Source organism: Cetorhinus maximus, chromosome 27 (assembly GCF_964194155.1).
Source record: "Cetorhinus maximus chromosome 27, sCetMax3.hap1.1, whole genome shotgun sequence".
NCBI lineage: Eukaryota > Metazoa > Chordata > Chondrichthyes > Lamniformes > Cetorhinidae > Cetorhinus > Cetorhinus maximus.
This window is the reverse complement of record NC_135905.1, coordinates 18,978,845-18,999,591: the sequence shown is the minus strand read 5'-3', so window position 1 is coordinate 18,999,591 and position 20,747 is coordinate 18,978,845. Positions and strand designations below refer to the sequence as shown.

The following is a 20,747-nucleotide window of genomic DNA, read 5'->3' as shown; positions in this document are numbered from 1 at the left end:
TTATCAACTTTGGATGCAAGCCATTCGGACCAGGTGACTTATCCCATCTGTTACATCTGTCATCTCCGCTTCTATTGATATTCTGTTGGCATTGCTTCCTTGGTAAATACTGATACAGAGTACTCATTAAGTGTTCTAGCCTTGCCGTGCACCTCTTTATGTCTAATAGGTCCCATTCTACCTCTTACTACCCACTTACTATTTATACACAGGTGAACGATTTTTAGGTTCACTGCCATTCTTTTCTAGCAAAAATTTATTGATAAATTTAAAATTTGTAATTTAGGGTGTAAATGTTTGTTACACATGGTTTAATTTTCTTATTTGAATCAGAAAACTTACTGCAGGCATATTGGCTTAGAGTTCATGTTTATAAATGATGTGGATCAATGCCAATGGATCAGACAGAGATTTGAAACTCCAGGATTATTGAAGTTTACCAACAAAGAAAAAAGAAAGTTGTTGGCTCGGTTGGTCCGTTCAACAAGGTACAAAACAAATATATTTTATTAATAAAAAATATTGTAGTGTTACAAATACAAATCTCTAACACACAGCTTGTTAACTTTATTGTGTCACTTCTTGCTTAAGATAGCTTTAGTTGAAGTAGGTTGACCTTGGTCACAAATAAACTTATAGGGGAGAATTTTCTCCCCGTTGGGGGGACTGAGCGGGAGCGGGCGCGCAGCTGATCGCAGCCCACGATCGGCTGCACGGCGCCGTTTTACGTGGGCGGAAGCACTGAGCACTCCCTGTGCAGACGGGGGGGAGGAGGCTGAGTTGGGGCCTGAGCTCTTTCGCACATGCGCATGAAAGAGTACAAAAATCTCCCTGAGGCACAGAGCTGCCTCAGAGATAAGTTTGATTATGAAAAATTTAAATAGAAAAAAGTAATTATTCAGACATGTTCCCGCATGTGACAGTGTCACATGAGCTGGGACATGTAAATGAATTTTAATAAAAATTTTTTATTCAATTTATAAACACTTCATGAAACCTCATCCCGCCCGTAGATGAGGTTTTATAATAAATGAGAAGGCCGCCTGGGCTCTTCGCCTGCCCACCAACCTTAACGTTAGACGGGCAGCCCAGACAACCAGCTTAATTAGATTATTAACGGCCTTAATAGGCCTTTGACAGTTTGACAACCGACTCTGGTGCGTGCCCACCGAACTGAAGATCTGAATGACGCGCGGTGACGTCGGGACGCACACCTGACGTCACCGCGCACCATTTTACATGTCAGCGAGCGGGGCACGCCAACCAGAATATTCAGGCCATAATTTATGACTTTTGATTTTTTGGAAGTAACAGTCTTAATTCAAGAGTGCGTCAGCAAATACCTTCTATATAATATTTATATCACTGCTTTTTAAACTTAATCAGTAAATTTCTTGTGGTGTTCATAGGTAAGTTTGCTATATTACAGCAATGGATGAACCACTGTTGCAGTTAGGCTGCTGTGGGACCTGCATTGGTCTTTAGTACTTATAGTGTTCTTTCTTTGGCTTGAACGTGACCACTGTTTCCCTTTTGCTATAAGGTAGCAACTTCTTTGTGTCACAATATGTACCAGGTATCCCTTCTGTCACTTCCCTCTCCCAATCTTCTTTCTGTGTCCCCTTTTTCTCCCCTAGAGAGGAAACTCTCTTCCAATTCACTTACAACTACACTATTAAAGTCCTAACCGTCCTGGGACTCCAGGGACTCTGTTCACCACAAGATTTTGCAGCTATTGATTTGGTCTACCGTCCCCTCACCACCTTTTGATGCTTTATTCCCTATTAAAACTACTTCATTTTCTCACCCTGGCCATTCCCCCGGTGCAGCCCTTGTCTCCACTCTTTAAGTCCCAGTGATGCAGACGTGAATGGATTGGTGGACATCTGGCTTAGCTATTCACTGCCAGACCTGGGTGAACTATATAAAGCACTAACCAGTCCTGCCCTTGTCTACCAAAGCTCACAAGTATTCCAGGGTAATCCTGGATGATAACAATAACCCCAGCTGCTTCTCGGAGCTGCAAACTGCCGTCTTAGATCTCTCTCCCCTGTCTCCTCCACTATCCCCTCCAACAAGAAGTGTAAGGTGCTCATGGACTCCTTTGTCAAAGATATTGAGACCGATTAGCTCCTTCTGCTGGGTCCTTCCCTTCCCCTAGTGCACCAGGCTGAACTTCCTCTAAAGTCCCCCCCCCACCTGTAAATGCAAACCAGACAATAGTTAATTGCTAGCTGGTTTTGCGCTCTGTCCGATTTTTCTTTTGCATAGACTGCAACGGATTCCTGTTGTCAAGTAGGAAATCTGTTGCTCAGTTTAAGAAGTGTAGAAGATGAAAGTAATTCAGCTGAGCTTTCCAAGTTGGTACATGTAAGAAGGATAGATAAATAAATAAACATGTAAAGAAGGAATATGGAATGCTTTCCTTTATTGAACAAGGTATAGAATACAAAAGCAGGGATGTAATGCTGAAACTGTATAAAATTCTGGTTAGGCCACAGCTAGAATTTTGTATACAGTTCTGGTCACCACATTGCAGGAAGGACATAATTGCTCTGGAGAGAGTACAGAGGAGATTTACAAGAATGTTGCCAGGGCCGGAAAATTGCAGCTATGAGGAATGATTGGATAGGCTAGGGTTGTTTTCTTTCGAACAGAGGAGGCTGAGGGATGACCTAATTGAGGTGTACAAAATTATGAGGAGCTTAGATGGAAAGATCTGTTTCCCCTAGTTGAGGGGTCAATTACCAGTGAGCATAGATTTAAAGTGATTGGTAGAAGGATTAGAGGGGACATTAGAAAAACTTTTTCACCCAGAGGGTGGTGGGCATCTGGAATTCACTGCCTAAATTGGTGGTTGAGGCTGCAACGCTCAACTCATTTAAAAGGTACCTGGATCTGCCTCTGAAGTGCAGTAACCTGCAAGGCTACAGACCAGGTGTTGGAAAGTGGGATTAAAAATAAGCAGCTAGTGTCTTTTATCCTTTTTTTTTGGCTGGCGCAGACACGAAGAGGCTGAATAACCTCTTTCTGCACTTTAGCTTTATGGTTCTATAGTTCTATGGATAGTCCTGTAGGGGCATTCACTGTAGGAATGGTACCCTGGAGACCCCTCTGCACCCTGAACTTACCTTTCTGCAGACTAGACAGGATAACACACAATGGATTAACACAGGTTAATGCATTCATTTATTTTCTTGCCACTACTATTCCTGAGAAGTTTTAACTAAGGCCTGGATTTTTGCAACAGCGGAGAGCTTTTCTCTCGTTGTGGAAATGGTGGAAGAGACTGAAATCCAGAAGTCCCGCCCCCAAATGCAGCACCTACCATTTTCACGGAGGCAGAATGGGCACCAGTCAAATTGCACTTGCGAGTTTCACGGAGGCAGTTGCCCACAGAAATCAGCAGCCATCTTGACTCGTGTCTAAATTTGGTGACCTAGACATGTGAAGCATGACGTGTGCGGGTTAGGCCTCGTAGGAGTAGCTCTGAACTTCGCAGAGTCCTTTGGAGATGCAGGGTATGCTTTTGGAAAGGCAGGATACCCTTTGGACATGGTCCCGGGACCCCTTTTGGGACAGGTCAGGTGCCCCTTGGAGGAGAGGCAAGTTGCCACTTGGGGATTTTAAAAATAGGCATGAATGTGTGTAATAAGTGCATAAAATACAACTGTCAAGCTCATTGGAACTGTTTAAGGTATCAAAATGAACTATCAGAAGCATGTGTCAAAATGAACTGTCAAAGACAACTGTCAAGCTGCCAAGGCATTTAAAACTCCCCTTTAAATCTTTGAAAAAAAAATATCTGGCGTGTTTAAAAAGATCATTGCTTGCTATTTCACTTTATTGACACAAGCCTGAGGGTTACCATCACTGCGTTAGTGCTGAATGACTGACTGATTTCACAACCTTTCATTGTCACAGTTTAATTGACAGCTCCGAGTGGTTTAGACTATTTGAAGTGTGACTATGAATTCCAATATTTGTATTTATAAGGGATTAACACTTGAATGAAATGTTTGATGTAGTTGAAGGAATGTAAACATAGTGAATGTGTTTTTTTTTTGAATGAGTGTTTTTTTTTAAAGTCTACAAGACACTTAGAACTTCATTTTATTTAATCTCTCAGCATGGGTCCTGAGGTTTGCTCATGGTGGAGTAAGTTGGCATGATGGGTGTAAGGGCAAACCATGGGTAGGAGGCATGAGTTGGCACTAAGTTGGCAGAGGGGCTCTGAAGTGCCATGGGGATGGGTAGAAGGCCTGAGGTGGCATGGTTGGCATAGATGAGGCATGAGAAGTGTGTGGAAGGGTGAGGGCTGGAGAGCTATTTTTTGTTTTATTGCTTTTTAAAAAAGCCTTGGAGCACAGAAGCAGGCCATCTGCCCAGCTCACTACCTCATCCGGCAGCCTCTGCACTCATTCTGGGGTCACCTGGCCCAACTCCCATAGAACCTCGTCAGCCCAGAACAGACATCCCAACTTCTCCCAGGTCGGGTTACAGAGCTGGGAAATATCCCAACTCTGGGCTCCCAGTCCGGGAGCAAAAATACAGTCGTATGTTTCTGATTTGGTCTATGGTCTATATTCAATAAGCAGTTTGGTAAGGAAGGATGTGGAATGTTATTTCCTTCTGCTCAATTTTGATATTTGAATCTAACTTTCTAGAGTTGGGTCATTGAATTGAAGTATTAAAATTAAATGGGTTTGCATTAAAAAGCAGTTGATGTAATAAACAATTTTATTTTCGTGTAGACTTACATGATATAGAAAGTTGTATTTAGAATTGATACAGTATAGAACATTCTTTGTGACATCTGTAGGGGCAATCTTCAATTCTGCTTGATGGAAATAGGGCAATAGTAGCATCAAAATCAAGGGGTTGACTTCTACTATTTTAATTCGGACCTCCTGCTAGGTGGCCAGGCACCTGCCAAAATGAGGTACGGTCTCATTAATTCATGAAATAGGACCCTGTTATAATTTTAAAAGCCTACTGAATGGAATGTTCACTGTGGATGTTCAAGTCAGTGAAACCTGGTGATCAAGAGGAAGAGGCCTCAGAAGGTCCATCTACAAATAACTTTAGAGCCCAGGATGAGCAGGAGTGCTCCGTCAGAATAATTTGGATCTCTGTCTTAGCTCTCCAACCCACCACCATTCCCTCACCCATCACTACCACCAGCCCAAGGATCCACCTTCCTTCCTGCCAGTCAAGTTGGCCTTTGAGGCAGAGAATCATCCACTTGGGGTGTACAGCTCACTGCCAATTAAGTCTCACCCTCAAAATGGGCCAGGCCTTCTGCCAGAGGGATTGGGTGACTGACTGGCATGTTCCGCAGGCTTGCTGCTTGATAGTTAAGATCGCCCCTTCTGTGTTTTTAAGGTTTGAAGAATTTCTTGCAAGAAAATGGTCGTCTGAGAAGCGGTTTGGTGTGGAAGGATGTGAGGTGTTAATTCCAGCTTTGAAGACCATCATTGATGTATCTATTTCCGAGGGTGTGGACAATGTGATCATGGGAATGCCACACAGGTAAGATGCTTAGTTTCCATCTTCAGAAAAATCTGATTCTGCAGCTAGTGCTGATTTAGTTTAAAAAAAATACAGATTTGCATAAAGTCAAGGATGTATGATGGAGGGCAGGCAAGTAACCTGATTTTTACCTCTCATTCGATGCTTATACCAATTGTAGTGCTTCGTATGCTGCCCTAGATAAGATGGACAAACGCAGCATAGACCTGGAATTGAACTGCCTGATCTATGCAGCTCACAGCTACCCATTTTTACCAAATGATCTCTGGGGGCAATTTTTTCTCCTGAATAATAGTGCAATACTCGCACCACCAACTGTTGTTTAATGTGGGTATATGAACTTAAATTATAATACAGTTTAGATCACACAATGTTTCATCCACTGTAGTTTACCTTGTTCATGTTAAGGTAGCCTGGCCAAGATGCGATAATGGACATTTCTCACTTCAGAGTCAGCTGAAAACTATCCCTTTGTATAAAATTGTACGTTGCTTGAAGCAAAACTTTTTCAATAGTGTTTTAATTCTGTAGAAATGTAATTAAGTTGGAACATGATTTGTGTTTCTCGGATATTGGACTTGTAATGTGAAGTTGAATACTTTGAGGGTGGCAAGGTTACACAGCAGTTCTATTTCCAGAAATAACAATGGATTGGTTGTACTGTTTTATTCAAACTTGATTGCTTTTGTAGATATTTTGTTACAATTTTATTGTTGATATATGTTTTTGCATTTTGCCTTGGGGAGATGATCCCTGTCTTTTTTGAATTAAATGTACAATTTCAGTAGTTTTGATAAACGAAATACAGAAATTACAAAGATAGCTACAGTAAAAGATGAGTATGTTCCTTGATTTTAAAAAAAAAAACAATTTTGGAGTTTTCTTTTTGCAACTTCCTTCATACCAGGTAAATTTATTGAAATAGAATCGATTTTTTTTATTATGTTCTGTAAAAACAAAATTTGGAGGATGCCCCACTTTAAAAACCTAATGCATCTTTTTTAACACTTGAGTTTTATTTCAGAAAAGTACAAATTTGGTGACACTGCATGTGTATAATTAAACAGGTAGAATGGCTTCTATGGTCCTTTTTTTAAAAAAAAGTAAAGCTCTTAAGTGGTATGAAAAATTCATGGCAAATGACATTTTTGCTCTCCTTTCCTCCAGCTTTGTAAGGATAGGAATAAGCCACTCAACCCAAGAGTGCACTCTGCATGTTGGGAACCATTGTCACTTTATCTTTTTAATCCCAATTCCCTGTCGTTTCTCCTTACCACTTATTAACATTACTTCACAAGTGGATTTTTTATCTCCCTATTAAATTTGCTTTGCATCTGTGGCTTTCTTGGGATATGTGCTAGTCATTCTTCTAATCTGTTTTTTTTTTTATAATCAATTTAGCGCAATTTCTCACTATGTTCCCTTATTCTATGTTTCCTGCTGGAGGGAAACATCCTCCCCATCCACCCTGTCAATTCCCTTCATCATTTTAAATACCTCAATCATATTATCTCAACCTCCTCCTAGAAATGTAACCTGATTTACCAAGTTTCTCATCATAATTCAATCCCTTCATCCTTCATATCACCATGTTAAATCACAGCTCAACTTTCTTTCTCCAAGGTCAATATATCCTTCCTGTGTTAGGCTGCCCAAAACTGAACACTGTATCCCAAATGTGGTCTAATGAACCCTATATGTAACTGAAATGTTGCTGAGATTGAGATTAAATTTAGATCATGGGATGAGCTGCAGAGTGATTCCCTTCCCTTCAGAAGGAGCTGGAATTTTGGACAGGCCTCGGGGAAGGATGACCCTGAAGCTACCTGATCTCAGTGACTGGATTTTAAATGCTATTACAGTTAGTTCTATGATTTATGACTTGTTAATTTTGGCACCTTTAAAAACGCTGGTAAAACATCGCTTAAATATTCAAAGAATGCATTTCCATATTTGTTTTAAAAAATTTGAAAACTTTCCAGAGGCCGGTTGAATGTGTTGGCCAATGTAATCCGGAAGGATTTGGAGCAAATTTTCTGCCAGTTTGATCCAAAGTTGGAAGCTTCGGAGGAGGTGAGCATTGGTCTGTTTTCAACACATTGTAATTCAGTGGGTTTCGTTTAGAATTCTCAAAGTAAACTTTTGCAATGTTATTTTTATGATAACAGTTGAGAAATTTGCTCGTACTGTGATATACTGATAATCGGAATGAGATAAGGATGTCTATAAAAAAAAAGGATGTTTTGTTGTATTTTTATTTAGATTTGTAAATTTTCTTGTTTTTAAAATTTATCTGTGGGACTGTGTGCTTAATTGGCTACCGTTCATTTAAAATATTAATTAAACAATGTTTTATTTTAAGTTTCATTTTTTTAAAAAGATATTTAATTTCACTTATGGTGATAAACTATCCAAGTGCTAAAGATGCCCAGAGCTGCTTCCGGTTGTCAGTGAGCTCTGGTTGATGTTGTTACCATAACTAGCTACACAGAGAAAGTATTTTTGCCTGTTCTTCGAAATCAAACTAATATCAAGCAAAATGGTACATAATAAAGTGGAGGGCACACAAACTCCAGTTTTATTTAAAAAGCACCAAACTTGTGACAGCAGACTTTAACACTCCATGGGCAGGATTTTACGTGTCGGCGAGTGGGGGCGGGGCCTGATCGCCGACGTGTAAAATGACGCGCGGTGACGTCGGGGGGCGGGGGGGACTCCCGACATCACCGCACCCCATTTAAATTTTCAGGAAGGCGGGGATGCAGCGAAATCAGCTGTGCACCCGCTGACCTGTCAATGGCCATGTAATGAAAGGACCTGCCCGTCCAACCTTAAAGTTGATGGGCAGGCCAGGAGCCCCAGCGCGAACTAGAAAAAGCACGAAACCACATCCATGGGCAAGATGAGGTTTCATGTAAGGTTTAAAAAATTTTAATAAAGTTTTTGTGACAGTTATGGACGTGTCCCAACTCGTGTGACATTGTCACATGAGAGGACATGTTAGGGAAATTTTATTTTTCTATTTTTAGGTTTTGTACATTTTGAGCTGACCCCGCCTGAGGCTAAGTGCAGCCTCGGAGATGAGTGCGCTCTTTCGTGTGCATGAGCGAAAGAGCACACTCTCGATTTTGGGATTTCCCCCCCCCCCTCCGTCCGCCTGCACAGGGAGCACATAGCACTGCTGTGCGGACGTCATGCTGGGCGGGCCTTAATTGGCCCGCCCACGTAATATGGCACCGCGCCTCCGATCGGGAGCACCGACCGGAAACACACCTGTGCAGGCCTGCCCTTCAACTCTCTTCACCCCCCCCCCCCCCCCCGATGGAAGAAAATTCAGCCCCATATTACATTTGCATCGTATGCAATATGGATCAATAGGTGAGATTTCTACTTGGCTTGTTATGAAGTTGCAGGTGATGTGTGCCAGGCAGACCAAATCCTCAAGGAAAACTTGGCCATGCTATTACAATAGTTTTACAATTTGTATTTATTACGAGAAGGTTTGGGCACTGAATTCAGAAGTAATGAGTCCGCTAACACCTTTAGAGATTTTTAAAAATTAAATGAAAACATTTATTAACAAAGGAAAAGATTTCAAGCACATACATAAGATTACAGTTACTTAATATTATAACAAATCCCAAAATTCCTAATCAACATGACTCCCAAATACACACTCCCTTTAAGGCAACAGTCCAAAATAGATTTTTAATTTAAATAGCAAGCCAGCACATTTACCACAGCACCCACTCAACAGTGGAATTCCAATGGCTTTTCTCCAACTTAAGTTGCTGAACACAGCAGACTTTTGCAAAAATGTTTGGAAGCTTCCCCCAAGGCTGTTTCACACACTCCTCTCAGATCTTAAGTGGCCCCCCAACATAGCCTTTAATTCCTCTTTGTATATGTTTATCTCTCTTTAATTTGTAAATTCCATTATTCCATGTTTTTGTAAATGTACTTTTCCCATAATATAAAAATCTTTCATGTTGCCAATATGGTCAGTACCTTTTAGGAAAAATAAACAAAATAACCTTGCCCCATTTATCTTGTTAGTTGTAAACATTCTACAATCCCTTTGAAACCCAAACAATCCCTTCACTTATCTAAAAATGCAAATTTCCTTCAAGCCCTACATGCTAAGACCTCATCCATGTTTACTGGTTAGCATTTCAAATGCCTTTTACCCCTAACTACTTTTGATAATTTCAAGCTTGCAGCCTATCTGACTTTAATTAAATCACACAGACAGAAGCACCTACGCTCACATCCATAAACCTACTTTACAATAAACTACAATAATAATATGAAATTTATTATAGTTTCGTGACGGCTTCATGCCAGGAAATGCAAAGATAAAGTGTATTCTTCTAAGTTAGGAATTTCCGTCTATTCATTTGAATAGACAGAAAACCGAAGGCTGGGGTTAATAATTTCTAGATATGCATTCCCCTTATGCACTGCTGTTGTCTGTTGGCAGCGCCAAATGGAAAATACCTCCTGATATTCTTGTCTAAGATAGTAGATTTCCATTAGTGAATAAGGACATGGGTCACATCAGTGAATATGGTATTCATTTTTAGATTAATTACAGGAAACCGATGAAGCCATTTTACCTTCCTCCAGTTTGAAAAAAACACAAAACATTCAAAGTCCCGTGCGTCAGAAAAATATAATAATTTTCATAATATCGTTGGAATTTATTGTAAAGTAGGAATAGTGGGGTCTATGTGTAGGGGATTTAATTGAATTAAAGACAGCTAGTCTGAAGGTTTTGATGTATCAGAAGATAAGCTAGGTTTGAAATGTTAAATAGGTAAACATGGCTGAAGTTTTAGAATGTGAGGTGTAAAGAGAAAATTTGCATTTTCAGATAAACCAGAGTAATTTGAATTTCAAAAGAGGTGGTGAAATGTTACACTTAGCCAGAAGAAGCCAAACAGTGTGTTTATTTTTCCCAAAGCTTACTGATAAAATTGGTCCTGTGAAAGAGTTTTATTATTGGAAAATTGGAGTTGAAAAGACATATCGGGACAATGGGGCTTACATTAAAAAGGAAGAAACCTGTATAAAGGAGATGACATTGTGTAAGAAGAAGGAATTCTAAGATCGAACAAGTGTGAAATGCCTCCAACCTCTAAGCCTCAAGTTACTGTCTACATGAACTGAAGTGAAGAAAACTCACTTTGAATTCGACTGTTCGGGGTATCATGTTACTTTGCCTGAGTCTTTTAAAATCTATGGCCAGGATGTTCCGGCCCCGCCGCGGGCGGGATCTGCTGCGGGCGAGGCGGCCCCCCAGCCAGAACTCCATTGACTTGCGGTGGGACAGGAAGATCACGGTGGCGGGTGGGTGAGGAAAATCCCGCCATTTGTGTTTTACTGTTGCCTTAATGGAGGTGTAACTGGGAGTTAGATTAACTAGAGGTGCTAGGAGTTACCATAGTAGTAATTTGTAAACCTATGTATGTGCCTAAAATCACTTTTTATTAATGAATGTTTAATTTAGTTTCTTAAGCCTATAAGACTCGGTGGTCTCATTACTACAGAATTCAAGGCATGCATCCTGAAATAAATACAAATTGTAAAATAGTTGTGGCAATTGTTTCAAGTTTCCTTCTGGGATTTGAACAGCTCAGCATTTACCATCCGCTGTGCCATAACAAATTTGGGGGCTCTTTGTGGGATATATTTGAAATTCCTGGATTGGCTTGGAGTTGGTGAATCTTAAGGTTATGAGTACGAGAAGCACTTTGAATTCAAGGGTTGGTGTGAGGTTTTTTTTAAGTGATGAGATTGCAATATGGCTTTGGCAGTTGCTAAGACTTGTTTGGGAGCTGAAGTTATAACTTTGGTTGGTTTACAAAGGCAAATAAAGCTCAGTTAATGGAATTGGCAGATAAGTTACAATTAGGGTTACCTGAAGGGGTAAGGAAATCAGACATAAATGAAGGAATAGCACAGCATTTGAAATTGGAAGGAATGCCTAAAAGATCGAGTCCTCCAGGGGGTGGTTCATTGGAATGGGCTCAAATTCAGTTGCAAATGAAGAAACTTGAGATAGAGACAACAAAAAAAAAGGAAAATGAAAGGGAATTTCAAAGGGGAAAGGCAGGAAAGAGAAAAAGAGAGAGACAGAGAATTCCAGCTTAAAATGTTGGCAGTTAAAAAAGACACCAGGAGGTGAGGAAGGACTTATTTCCAGATCAGAACCCAGTGGGGAGATGTTTAAATTTGTATAATCTCTTCCAAAGCTTGAGGAAAGAGATGTTGAAGCATTCTTTATTTCATTTGAGAAGATAGCTAAACAGATGAAATGGCCACATTTCATGGATATTGTTGGTACAATTCAGGTTGGTGGGTAGAGCACATGAGGTTTATGCTTCATTGTCAGAAGAAATGTTGGTGAACTATGATGTGGTTAAAAAAAAGGCTATTTTGAGTGCATGTGTGAGTTGGTTCCTGAGGCATACAGGCAGAAATTTAGGAATATGAGAAAACAGCCCTGGCAAACTTATATTGAGTTTGAAAGAGTAAAACAAAGTAGTTTTGCCCGCCAGATACGGGCATTAAAGATAGAGATGACATATGCAGCTCTTAGGGAGGTAATTCTTTGGAAGAATTTAAAGATTCAATTCCTTTGGTAGTGAGAACTCCATGTGGAGGAACAGAGGGTTGAAACAGTAAAACAAGCAGCACAGATAGCTGATGATTGAGTTAGTTTCATAGAGCCAAACTTCCTTTTCGTTACCCTTTTAAATCAGAGAAAGATAGAAAGTGGGAAGGTGAAAGGAAGGTGGGTAGTCAGGGAGGAGAAGGAGTAGGTGGAAATTCGCAGGAATTTTTTTTCAGAAAAGAAAGGAAGGTGCTGAGGGTAGAAGTGACATTAGAACATTGAGATGCTTTCATTATAATAAAGTCAGACACATGGGGCAGGATTTTTCTGTTGGCGTGCGGGGGTGGGCCCGACATGCCCACTGAAATGTAAAAGGCCTATTAAGGCCATTAAGAAAGCAAGTATTGTCAATAGTAACGCTGCCGTCCAACCTTAAGGTTGCTGGACGGGAAAAACCCAAGCTGCCTTCGTGTTTTTCAGGAAACCTCATCTGCGAGCAGGATGAGGTTTCCGGAAGTTTTTATTAAATGAATACATTTTCGCAAATATAAAATCATGCCCCAACTCATGAGGGGACATGGTTAAATACATTTTAAATCATTTATTCAATTATTTTAACATTATTCAGCACCGTGCCTCAGGGAGATTGCTGTGCTCTTTTGTGCGCATACGCGGAAGAGCGCTGGCCCCGACTCTCCCTCCTCCCACTGCCCACACAGGTAGTGCTGAGTGCCACTGACTGCGTATTACGCTGGGCGGGCCTTAATTGGCCCGCCCGCATAAAAAGGCGGCGCAGAGCCAATCGCGGGCGGTGATCAGCTCAGCGCCCGCCCACTCCCACCCAGCCCACCCGCCATAGGAAAAATCCTGGCCATGAAGTCAGTGTGTTGGAAATTGCAGGAAAAATCTGTTGGGGCTATTGAGTGCAGAAAAGTTCTAGAAGTAAAAGTACTGTGGGTTCTGAGGTTCGGGCATAAGAAAAACCAGTGGTTTGTGTACAGGTAAAACAGAAAGAACCAGTGATAGGTAAAGAAATGGGAATATGTTCACAATTTACCCAAGAGAATTCAGAGGAACAGGTTGCAGAAATGTTTAAAGATTTTGTATGTGAAGGGGAAGTCTTTTCATGTGTACAGGGTGGGATAGGTAAAGATGTTAAAATTTTAAGAGACACAGGGGCGAGTCAATCCTTAATGTTGTGGGGTAGTGACATTTGGTGTGCAGAGGGAGTATTGCAGGAGTAGGTGATAAGTGGGGCTCATGGAGATGCTAAACCTATTCCATTGTGGAAGGTAAATTTAAGGGGTAAGTGGAAAACAGGTGAAGTGATTGTAGGAGTAGTGGAAAAATTGCCTATTGCAGGGGTTCCATTTATTCTGGGTAATGATATAGCTGGGTCACAGATGTAGGTATTGCCTATGGTAGTTGGCAGCCTGTAGAAGTGTTTTAAACAGAGGTGTTGCAGAGAGAGCATCCTGGATTGTTTCCAGATTGTGTGATAACAATATTACAGCCTCATAGGCTGAAAAAGAAGAACAGGAAGTTCAAAGGCAGGGAGAACGTGTGGAAGTCCAATTAGCTGGCACTGTGTTTGATAGCATTGTTCAGGAGGAAGGAACCGAGGACAATGCAGCTGAGGTATTTAACTCAAGGCAGTTAGTGGAGTTACAGAGAAAGGATTCTCAAATAAAACAGTTAAATCAGACAGCTTACTCAGAAACAGAGGCAGAATGTATTCCAGAATGCTAATACCTTAAGGGTAATGTTTTAATGAGAAAATGGCAGCCTTATCATGCTTCAGCAAATGAAAGCTGGAGGGAGGTGCATCAGATTGTAATACCATTTAGATATAGAAATGAGATTCTGAGGATAGCTCATAAAATTCCAATGGGGGTCATTTAGGAATTAGAAATGTGCAGCCGAAAGTACAAGACGTTTTAATTGGCCTGGATTGCATAGGGATGTTGTCAAATTCCGTAGAACATGTCACACATGTCAGGTGATAGGGAAACCACAAGCAGTGATTAAGCTGGCACCCTTAATTCCAATTCCAGCATTTGAAGAACTGTTTACTAGGATCACGATTGATTTTGTAGGGCTCCTCCTAAAGACTAAAAGTGGAAATCAGTCTTTGCTGACAATAATGAATGTGTCTGCAGCAATACCTTTGAAAAATATTACAACAAAGAAAATTGTGGAACAGTTAACATTTTTTATAAGATATGTTTACCAAAAGAAATACAATCAGATCAGGGTTCAAATTTCATGTCACAGCTGTTTAAGGAAGTAATAAACAGTTTGAGTATAAAACAGTTTAAGTCAACTGCTTATCATCCTGAGTCACAAGGGACTTTGGAAAGATGGCATCAAACTTTTAAAAACTATGATGAGGGTATATAGTCAGGATTATCCACAGGATTGGGATGGGGTAATTCCATTCTTGTTGTTTACTATTAGGGATGTTCCTAATGCATCGACTGGTTTTAGCCTTTTTGAACTAGTTTCTGGGGACCACTGAAATTGATTCATGAGAAATTAGTGGGTCAGAATTCAGAAGCTGCTCTCCTGGATTATGTATCAAACTTCAGAGGAAGATTGGACAGAGCATGAGAGTTGGCTAGGGAACATTTAAAGATATCACAGTAAATGATGAAAATGAGGGCAGACAGGAAAGCTACAGCTCGTAGTTTTGTTGCTGGGGAGAAAGCGCTAGTTCTGTAACCAGTACTGGGTGACTCGTTAAAGGCAAGGTTTAGTGGGCCTTACAGGATTGAAAAGAAACTGTGTGAAGTAAATTATTTAATAAATACTCCAGATAGAAGAAAGAAGCAGAGGGTATGTCATGTAAATATGCTTAAAAGGTACTTTGACAGGGAAGAGGATCATAAGATATTAGCGGTGGTAGATAATGAGAAAGAGGTAGGAATACAGGATTCTGAAATTGATTTTCCTCTAATCAAATTGGATAATGAGGGAGTACTTGAAATTTTAAATGTAATATTGAGTTACCTTCCAGGCAAGCGTCAGTGATTTGGGGAAGCTGTTGCAGTCACATGAAGCTATTTGTGGGAATAATCTGAGGAGGACAAATTTAGCTATTCATGATGTATGTGTTGGAGTTTCATCTTTGATAAGGCAACATCCTTATAGATTAAATCTGGCAAAATTATAACAAGTATAGAAAGAAGTGGAATTCATGCTTCAAAATGATATCATTGAGCCTAGTTGCAATAACTGGAGTTCGACTATTGTGCTGGCACCGAAGCCGGATGGGGAACACAGACTGTGAGTGGATTATTGAAAGGCGAATGCAGTGACAAAAGCGGATTTGTATCCTATAGCACGGATACAATAGAAGATTGCATTGAGAAAGTGGGACAATCAAAATTTATCACAAAGATTGACTTGCTGAAAGAATTTTGGCAGGTACTGTTATTGGAGAGAGCAAAGGAGATATTGGCTTTGGTATCAGTTTACTTTGGTATGAAAAATGTACCTACAACATTTCAAAGACTGACAGACAAAGTAATTGCACGTCTGAGCAAATGTGCCATTTATATTGATGACTTGATAGTTTTCAGTCAGACATGGGAGGAGCGTTTACCGCATCTGGAAGAATTGTTTTGTCGATTGCAAGAAGCTAATTTGGTGATGAAATGAGCTAAAGGTGAATTTGCAAAAGCACAAGTTACATATCTAGGCCATACCATTGGACATGGTAAAGTGGCTCCCCAAGAGATGCAAAAATCAAGGCTATTGTGGTTTTCCTCATGCCTATAACATAACGAGAAGTTTTGAGATTTCTAGGCATGAGTGGGTTTTACTGGAAATTTGTACCAAATTTTAGCAGTGTGGTTACTCCATTAACTGAACTATTAAAAAAGAACAAGAAGTTTCAATGGATACTGGAGTATCAGAATGTATTTGACAGTTTGAAAACTATATTAACTACAACACCAGTTTTGGCAGTACCCAATTATGCCAAGCAATTTAAGTTGGCCATTGATGCAAGCGATATAGGCATTGGGGCCATATTGTTACAAGAAGATGAAAATGGAATTGAAAAACCGATAGGGTATTTTTCACGAAAGTTGAATGTACAACAGAGAAGATATTCAACGATCGAAAAGGAAACTTTGGGTCTGGTATTAGCATTGCAGCATTTTGAAATTTACGTTGCAAACAATTCATCAGACACAATTGCTTATACAGACCACAATCCTTTAAAGTTTCTGGACAAATTTTGAGACAGAAGTGCAAGGCTATTCAGATGGAGTTTATTACTGCAACCATTTAATCTACAGATTATACATGTGACTGGACGAGAAAACCTGATTGCAGATGCATTGTCAAGAGTTTGAAGTTTAAAATTGAACATTTAAAACCTGGACACTGGATTGGAAAGATACCTGTTGATATCAAGGATTTGTAAATATATTAAAAGCAAAAAACTGCGGATGCTGGAAATCCGAAACAAAAACAAAAATACCTGGAAAAACTCAGTGGGTCTGACAGCATCTGTGGAGAGGAATACGGTTAACGTTTCGAGTCCGTATAACTCTTACGGACTCAAAACATTAACTGTATTCCTCTCCGCAGATGCTGTCAGACCTGCTGAGTTTTTCCAGGTATTTTTGTTTTTGTTTGTAAATATATTGTGCTATGTTAATGCATGCATCCGGTAATGTAATAGTATAATAAGTATAGGAGGTAATGTAAGATGGGGTAGGAAAATGAAGCTGTCGTTTTAAATTATGACAGTTCATTTTTTAGTAAGGGGGAGTTGTCAGGAAAATATAATTTTCAAAATGTTATTGGAATTTATTGTAAGGTAGGGATAGTGGGGTCTGTGTGTGTGTGTGGGATTTAATTGAATTGAAGACAGCTGGTCTGTAGGCTTTGATGTATCAGAAGATAAGCTAGGTTTGAAATGTTAAATAGCTTAAGTTTTAGAATGTGGAGTGTAAAGGGAAAATTTGCATTTTTAGATAAATTAGTGTAATTTGAATTTCAAAAGAGGTGGTGAAATGTTACGCTTAGTCAGAAGAAGCTAAACAGTGGGTAGAATCTTCTGGCTGGCGTGCGGGTGGTGGAGCCCGCAGGCCAGCGCTTAAAATGTCCAGCGAGCTTCAGCGCGCGGCATCACAATATTTCGGTCGGCGGGCGCGCTATGCAGCGGGACGTGCGCCCGCCATTAATTAAAGGCCCCATTAAGGCCCTTAACTTGCCAATCGTCGATGATTTTGAGGGGCCGGTGCGAACATCAGCTCGGCGCACGGGCCCAACGGGCAGGCGGTAGGTGATGTTTTTTACAAACCTCATCCAGTGGTGGGATGAGGTTTGATAGCAGTTTTAAGAATGTTTAATAAAGTTTTTGTTTATTTCATTAACATGTCCCATCTCGTGTGACATTTTCACATGAGGGGGACATGTTAATGAATTTTTTATTGTTCTATTTTTATATTTGCCAGCCTTTCAGCGATCTCCCTGAGGCAGCCCAAAATTCTGCCCAGTGTGTTTATTTTTCCCAAAGCTTATTGATAAAATTGGTACTGTGAAAGATTTTTATTATTAGAAAAGTGGAGTTGAAAAGACATATTGGGACAATGTGGTTTACATTAGAAAGGGAGAAACCTGTATAAAGGAGATGACGTTGTGTAAGAAGAAGGAATTACAAGACCTAACAAGTGTGAAAAGCCTCCAGCCTCTAAGCCTCAAGTTGCTGTCTACATGAACTGAAGTGAAGAAAACTCACTTTGAATTCGACTATTCAGGGTATCATGTTACTTTGCCTGGGTCTTTTAAAATCTATATGTTTTGCTACTGCCTTAACGGAGGTGTAACTGGGCGTTAAATTAACTAGGGGAGCTAGGAGTTATAATAATTTGCAAACCTATGTGTGTGCTTAAAATATTTTTTTTATTAATTAATGTTTAATTTAGTTTTTAAGAAACCTATAAGGGCAGAATTCTTACCTTGATGGGCGGGCGGGCCCCACTGGCTCGGCGGCGGGCAGGCATCTGGGGCCCGCCGCCATTTTGAGTGGGCGAGCCAATTAAGGCCCGCCCAGCGGTCTGCCCGACCGGAAGCGCTATGCCCTTTCTGTGCAGGGGGGTGGAGGGCATCCCCATCTGTCAAAGTGCGCTCTTTCGCACATGCGCGCGAAAGAGCACACTGCTCCCTGAGGCAAAGTCCTGTCTCAGGGAGATTCGTGAGAGGTAAGTGAATTCTAAAAATAGATAAATATTAAAATTATTAACATGTCCCCCTCATGTGACAATGTCACACGAGATGGGACATGTTAATAATAAACACATAAAACTTATTAAAATTTTTAAAAACGGACATGAAACTTCATCCTGCCAGTGGATGAAGTTTCATTAATAATCTGCAGCCCGCTGGGGCTCCTGGCCTGCCCGCCAGCCTTAAGGTTGGCTGGGCAGGGTGTTTAATAACGTTAATTAGCCAGTCAATGGCCTTAATTGGCCATTGACAGGTCAGTGGGCGGACAGCTGATTTTGCTGACTGCCCACCTTCGTGAATATTTAAAAGGACCGGGATGACGTCGGGGGTTCCTCCTGATGTCATCCCGCGTCACTTTCCCCTCGGCGAGCAGGCCCCGCCCCCAAATCACCGAGGGGAAAATCCTGGCCTAAGACTCTGCTACTGAATTCAAGGCATGCATCTCAAAATAAATACAAATTGTAAAATAGTTGTGGCAGTTGTTTCAGGTTTCCCTCTGGGATTTGAACAGCTCAGCATTTACCATCCACTGTGCCATAACACCTTGTAAACTTGTTTTAAACATTTTTTTCCAAAATCAGCTGTAAAGTGGAAACCACTATGGGAGCCATTTGGTATCAGTGAATTTAATATGCTGTAAATATCTTTGAAGTTAATACTTTTGCATTTCATATTTGATTTAAATCTGACAGTGGGGCAGGTTATTTAGTGATTCTCATATTTCAAAATATGAGTAACTGATCAACTTTCTGGTAAACTGCCTCAATTCTTGAGTGATTGCCGGTAGTTTGAGAAGTTGTTGCTTTGAAGCTATAATTTTGTAACATATCTCCAGTACTTCGATGTCGCAGTTCAGCAGAACATGAATATTTTTCCTTGCCTCTATTTTGTTGTCATAAAATTACTATCCAAAAATCTAAAAATGAATTATGTTCTAATATAGTTTTGATTTGAAAATCTAGGCTTAGCAACAAGCTTTAAAACAAACATCTGAGGGGAAAAGAATGAAGTCTAGCTTCATGTTGCCTTCCAAGATATCATCTTTTATAAAACCAAAGATAGTCATTCGATAGTACAGAACTTGAGTATTGCTGAAAAAAGAGACATTTTGTCGAAGCTTTTCATCTTGTACTCATCAGGGCAATTCGCAAGAATACAATGTAAGGGACGTACGGCCTACATACCTAGCATCACACAGGCACTGAAATTCATATACCATGTTACTCATTTGTGTCATAAAAGCTTGGTGGGTCGTATCAAACAGCATGTCCCTTCCGTTGTTTGCAACGGGCAAGTTACAGACCATACTCAACCAGCCCGTGCTTTCAAAACTCAAAACAAGTGTCCAACATTAGATGTGATTCTGCGATTGGACAACATTTACTAACTAATCGTCAGTGTGCTAAGAGTTATGCTGACAACCAATTTAAGATTGTCAGTCGAGCTCACAATGTGGCTCATTTGCCTGTACTGCAAACAGAAAGTGCATGTGTACACATTGCATCTGTTTCAGCTAAACAAAATAAGTGACAGCCATTTGCTGGTTCAATCCCCTAGGGCAATGCCTTCACCAATCAATGTCAAGCTACCTGGTTTAAATTTCAAACGATGCTTGGCAGTTAACTGTCAGTCACCAACTGGTGCATTCTTCATGGCAATGCCTTTTCCAATCGGAGTCCACTTGCCAACCAATCACCATTCTCATCTCATACAGTATAAATTTGTTGTTTTCCTTCATTGTCCTGATGCGTACAAGAATACAATTTGTAAGACGAAACATCTCTTTTTCAGCTATAAAAAAACATAATTAATGCTAAATAATTGTACACCAGCTATGTTAAACATCTAAGTTATTAATAAATCATAACATTCAGAATATGACAGCACAGTAAATTAAAGGTGCTTAAGATATCAATTTTAGCATAATTCCACCAATCGTTGCTTTGCTTTGCTTTCGCAGCTTCTGTTGAATCTTGTAATTTTTCTGTATTTGTTCTTTTGTTGGATACAGTGTTTTTGGTTCTGACTGCCTCAACTGCCTACAGTTTTATGACACAGTTTATTTAAGAACTAACAGTGGATTAAGAGTAGTTATATCAATATGAGCAATCATGTGCAACTTCCATAATGCATCATTTAGGGATCAGGAGATGTTAAGTACCATCTGGGTGTTTACCAAGAAAGGATCAACCGAACGACTAACAAACACATTACCATGTCACTTATGGCAAATCCCTCGCATCTTGAAGCAGTGAACCCAGTGGTACAGGGAAAAACCAAAGCAGTACAGTTCTACTGTGGAGACACCACAGGCCAAAAGGTAAGGGGGAGAGAATTTTTTGTTTTAAATTGGAAA

The 20,747-nt window shown here is 40.2% G+C and overlaps 1 protein-coding gene across 3 annotated transcripts in view; it reads left to right on the top strand.

Annotated features, from left to right (window-relative positions):
* The window catches only part of ogdhl (oxoglutarate dehydrogenase L), a 137,335-nt gene that overhangs the window by 58,284 nt on the left and 58,304 nt on the right, over nt 1-20,747 (top strand). For all 3 annotated transcript variants that reach the window (XM_078530842.1, XM_078530843.1, XM_078530844.1), the window contains exons 6-9: nt 334-488; nt 5,386-5,532; nt 7,515-7,605; nt 20,532-20,711. In XM_078530842.1, coding sequence (XP_078386968.1) covers nt 334-488; nt 5,386-5,532; nt 7,515-7,605; nt 20,532-20,711 — 573 coding nt within the window. The remainder of the gene's footprint in view (nt 1-333; nt 489-5,385; nt 5,533-7,514; nt 7,606-20,531; nt 20,712-20,747) is intronic.